The 2,790-nt window shown below is 61.2% G+C and overlaps 1 protein-coding gene across 1 annotated transcript; it reads right to left on the minus strand.

Moving 5' to 3' along the window:
• Positions 1 to 360: 360 nt before the first annotated feature.
• On the minus strand, positions 361 to 2,063 carry LOC118356439 (metallothionein-1-like). The gene is made up of 3 exons (XM_035725068.1): positions 1,909 to 2,063; positions 1,261 to 1,326; positions 361 to 595 (listed from the first exon to the last, which is right to left on the minus strand). The coding sequence occupies exons 1-3, from the start codon at positions 1,934 to 1,936 to the stop codon at positions 504 to 506; spliced, it is 186 nt and encodes a 61-aa protein (XP_035580961.1). The 5' UTR covers positions 1,937 to 2,063; the 3' UTR covers positions 361 to 503.
• Positions 2,064 to 2,790: the final 727 nt, after the last annotated feature.

Here is a 2,790-nt window from a genome sequence, read left to right on the forward strand (position 1 = left end):
GCACACTCCGAAAGAGCCAGCCAGGTGCCTCTCGGGAGTATTTTTGAAGCCTAACATTGCGAGGACCTAAGTTTGGCAGGGAATCCCGAGAGTAAATTTTAAGTTGAGAAGTTCTAGATCAACATTTCCAGGGAGAAGAGAGGGTAACTGTGTTGGCTCCATACCCTTAAGTCATCCTGATACTTTCATCTGCAGCCAACAAAACTAACGGAGAGGTCACCTGACTTGCATTAAGGCAGTTTGTTAGGGGCAACCCTTGAGTCCAGAACCCAGGTCTCTGTACCAGGTCCAACACCCATCCCAGCCACGATGGGTCTCAAGTTCCTTATTTCCAAAACACACAAAGGAAAACAGCCAGAATAAACTCAACAATTTTTATTTTAACTCAGGTACTTCATAGAAACAGGAAATGTAGCAAATGGGTCAGGGTAGTATGAAAAATGTTTTAAAACCGCAGGTGTGTACACATGGCTGTGTTTACTTCGGGCACAGGCTCCCCCACATCAGGCACAGCAACTGCACTTGTCCGATGCGCCTTTGCAGATGCAGCCCTGGGCACACTTGGCACAGCCCGCGGGACAGCAGGAGCAGCAGCCTGGGGCAGAAGGGCACAGGGTCAGAGCAGACATGGCCAGGGCCCCCCCCCCCCTTCCTAAGGGCAGCCCCGTCGGACCCTGGCTTGATGGCAGGCTGTCTCTATAGACAACTGAGTCCTACCCATTGGGAAAAGGCTGTCCTGCCCCCATCTGCTTCCAGCACAGGGCAGCATGCCTGGAGACACAGTCACAGGGCGTCCAGGGACAATGTAGGTCCCCCAGAACCATACATCTTGATGGAAAGTCCTCAAGACAACAGAGGGGGTGCCCCCTGCCTAGCAGCTCCCGGCGGGGGGCACGGAAGCTGTGGGCTGTCCCCACAGAAAAGGCTACGGCAAGTCAGAGAAACCACACATGGTCACCAAGCTCATGTACATCAAGTGTTCAGGACACTGCAGGGTTCAGGACACTGCAGGGTTCAGAAGGCTGCATCAGGAGGCAGGAGACCTAGATCTGGGCCTCAGTCTTCCTATTCTAGGATGAGGCTGGGACTCCATCATCTACGTGCTCTTTCAGCTCCAATTCTGAGGTGGGGGCTCAGGGCAGGGGATGCAGAGAGGCTGGGTCACTGGCCTGCTCCTGCCTGCCGAGCTCTGGGCTCCCCCCGCCCACCCAGCCCAGTCCCCAGTCCCCCGACCCCCACAGAACACCCCACCACACTCACTCTTCTTGCAGGAGGTGCATTTGCACTCCTTGCATTTGCAGGAGCCGGCACACGTGCAGGAGCCACCTGCGAGGGAGAGGAGGAGGACCAGTGAGCAGGAGAGCGATGTGGGAGCCACGGCAGGCGGCCAACAAGCTGCCCCGATCTCCAGCCTCCTGTCACTGCCCAGCCCTGGCAGCTCCTTTCTCACCCAAGGGCAGGTCATCAAGGGAAGCCCCACTTTCTTCTGGTGCTAGGAAAGGTAGGTCCCTTCCAGATTTGACTGTACGAGGAGGGTCCCAGGCTCCGGGCTCAGCCCAAGCAGGCTGGGTTGGGGGCCAGGGCCCTAGGTCTTGAACCCTGAGGATGCAATGTCCCCACCTGCTGTCAAGTTCCAGGTCAGCAGCCCCCGGTCAACAGGGGGACCTCGACGTGACCGCAATACCCTCAGCTCTAAACTCTAAAATGCTCTCCGGAGCTTGGCCAGGGACAGCGCACAGCACGTGCGGACTCCGGGAGTCTACTCCAGGTCCAGGTCCAGCTCCAGCTCCAGTTCCAGTTCCACCTCCAGGTCCAGCTCCAAAACCCGCCCCTCTAACCCCGAGGACACGCGCTCCGGGGCGGGAAAGCGTGCCCCACCTTAAGGCTCAGAGCAGGGGGTTCCCTTACCGGTGGAGCAGGAGCAGTTGGGGTCCATTTCGAGCGAGTCGAGTTGAGGACGGAGGTCCAAAGCAGGCGACACGGAGACTCACGGCTACCGGCTGGAGGCGTGGTGGAGCCCCGGCGCCGCGGGCTCACTTTATAGGCGGAGCGGGCGGCCCGGGCGCAAAGGCCCCGCCCCCGCCCTTGCACCCGCCCCGCCGAGAGCGCGCGGCGCGCGGCGCCTCGGCCGAGCTGTGTGCATCTGGCCGGGCCGGGCGCAAGAGTCCCCGAGGGCGGCTCGCCTCGCTGCGCAGCGCGCCGAGGGACTGCGCGCCGGGCGACACGCCGAGTCCCAACCTCCCTGCCCGCCCCCTGTCGGCTCCCGCAGGTCGGCAGCCGCCCCTGTTCCCGGGTGTTCCGAGAACCCAGTGCCTGGGTCCTCGCCCACTTCCCCGCCCCGGGCCCCGGGCCGGTGTCCCCGGGGTCGCCCTTTCCCGGAGCCCGTGTGCAACCCCGGCCTCTCCCTCACGACCCGGGCCTGGGGAGGGGCGCCGCTGGGAGGGGCGCCGGGTGGAGGGTGGGTGTGGCGAGAGACCTGAGAGAGTTGTGTGCAGAGCACGGGCGGTGGATGTGCCCTTTGCCTCCTTTGGCCTGTCTTCTCGGTGTCCCCACATTAGGACTGGGCTTTCAGGCCCTTTTATGCTGTACACCGTGAGGCGGACACAGACCTCTGCCTCTTTCCATTCTGCATGTCCGAACGGATATATGCGCGCGATTGTGCGGGCCTTCTTTGCATCAAAAACTAGTGCTACCCCCAGCCTGCCGGGGCACCCCACTCCCAGCGGCTTCCAGAGGGTGAGATGGGTATCTCCTCTCAAAGATGATACGGAGACCTGGCTCTAAATAACA

The sequence above is a fragment of the Zalophus californianus genome, chromosome 17, assembly GCF_009762305.2.
Source record: "Zalophus californianus isolate mZalCal1 chromosome 17, mZalCal1.pri.v2, whole genome shotgun sequence".
NCBI lineage: Eukaryota > Metazoa > Chordata > Mammalia > Carnivora > Otariidae > Zalophus > Zalophus californianus.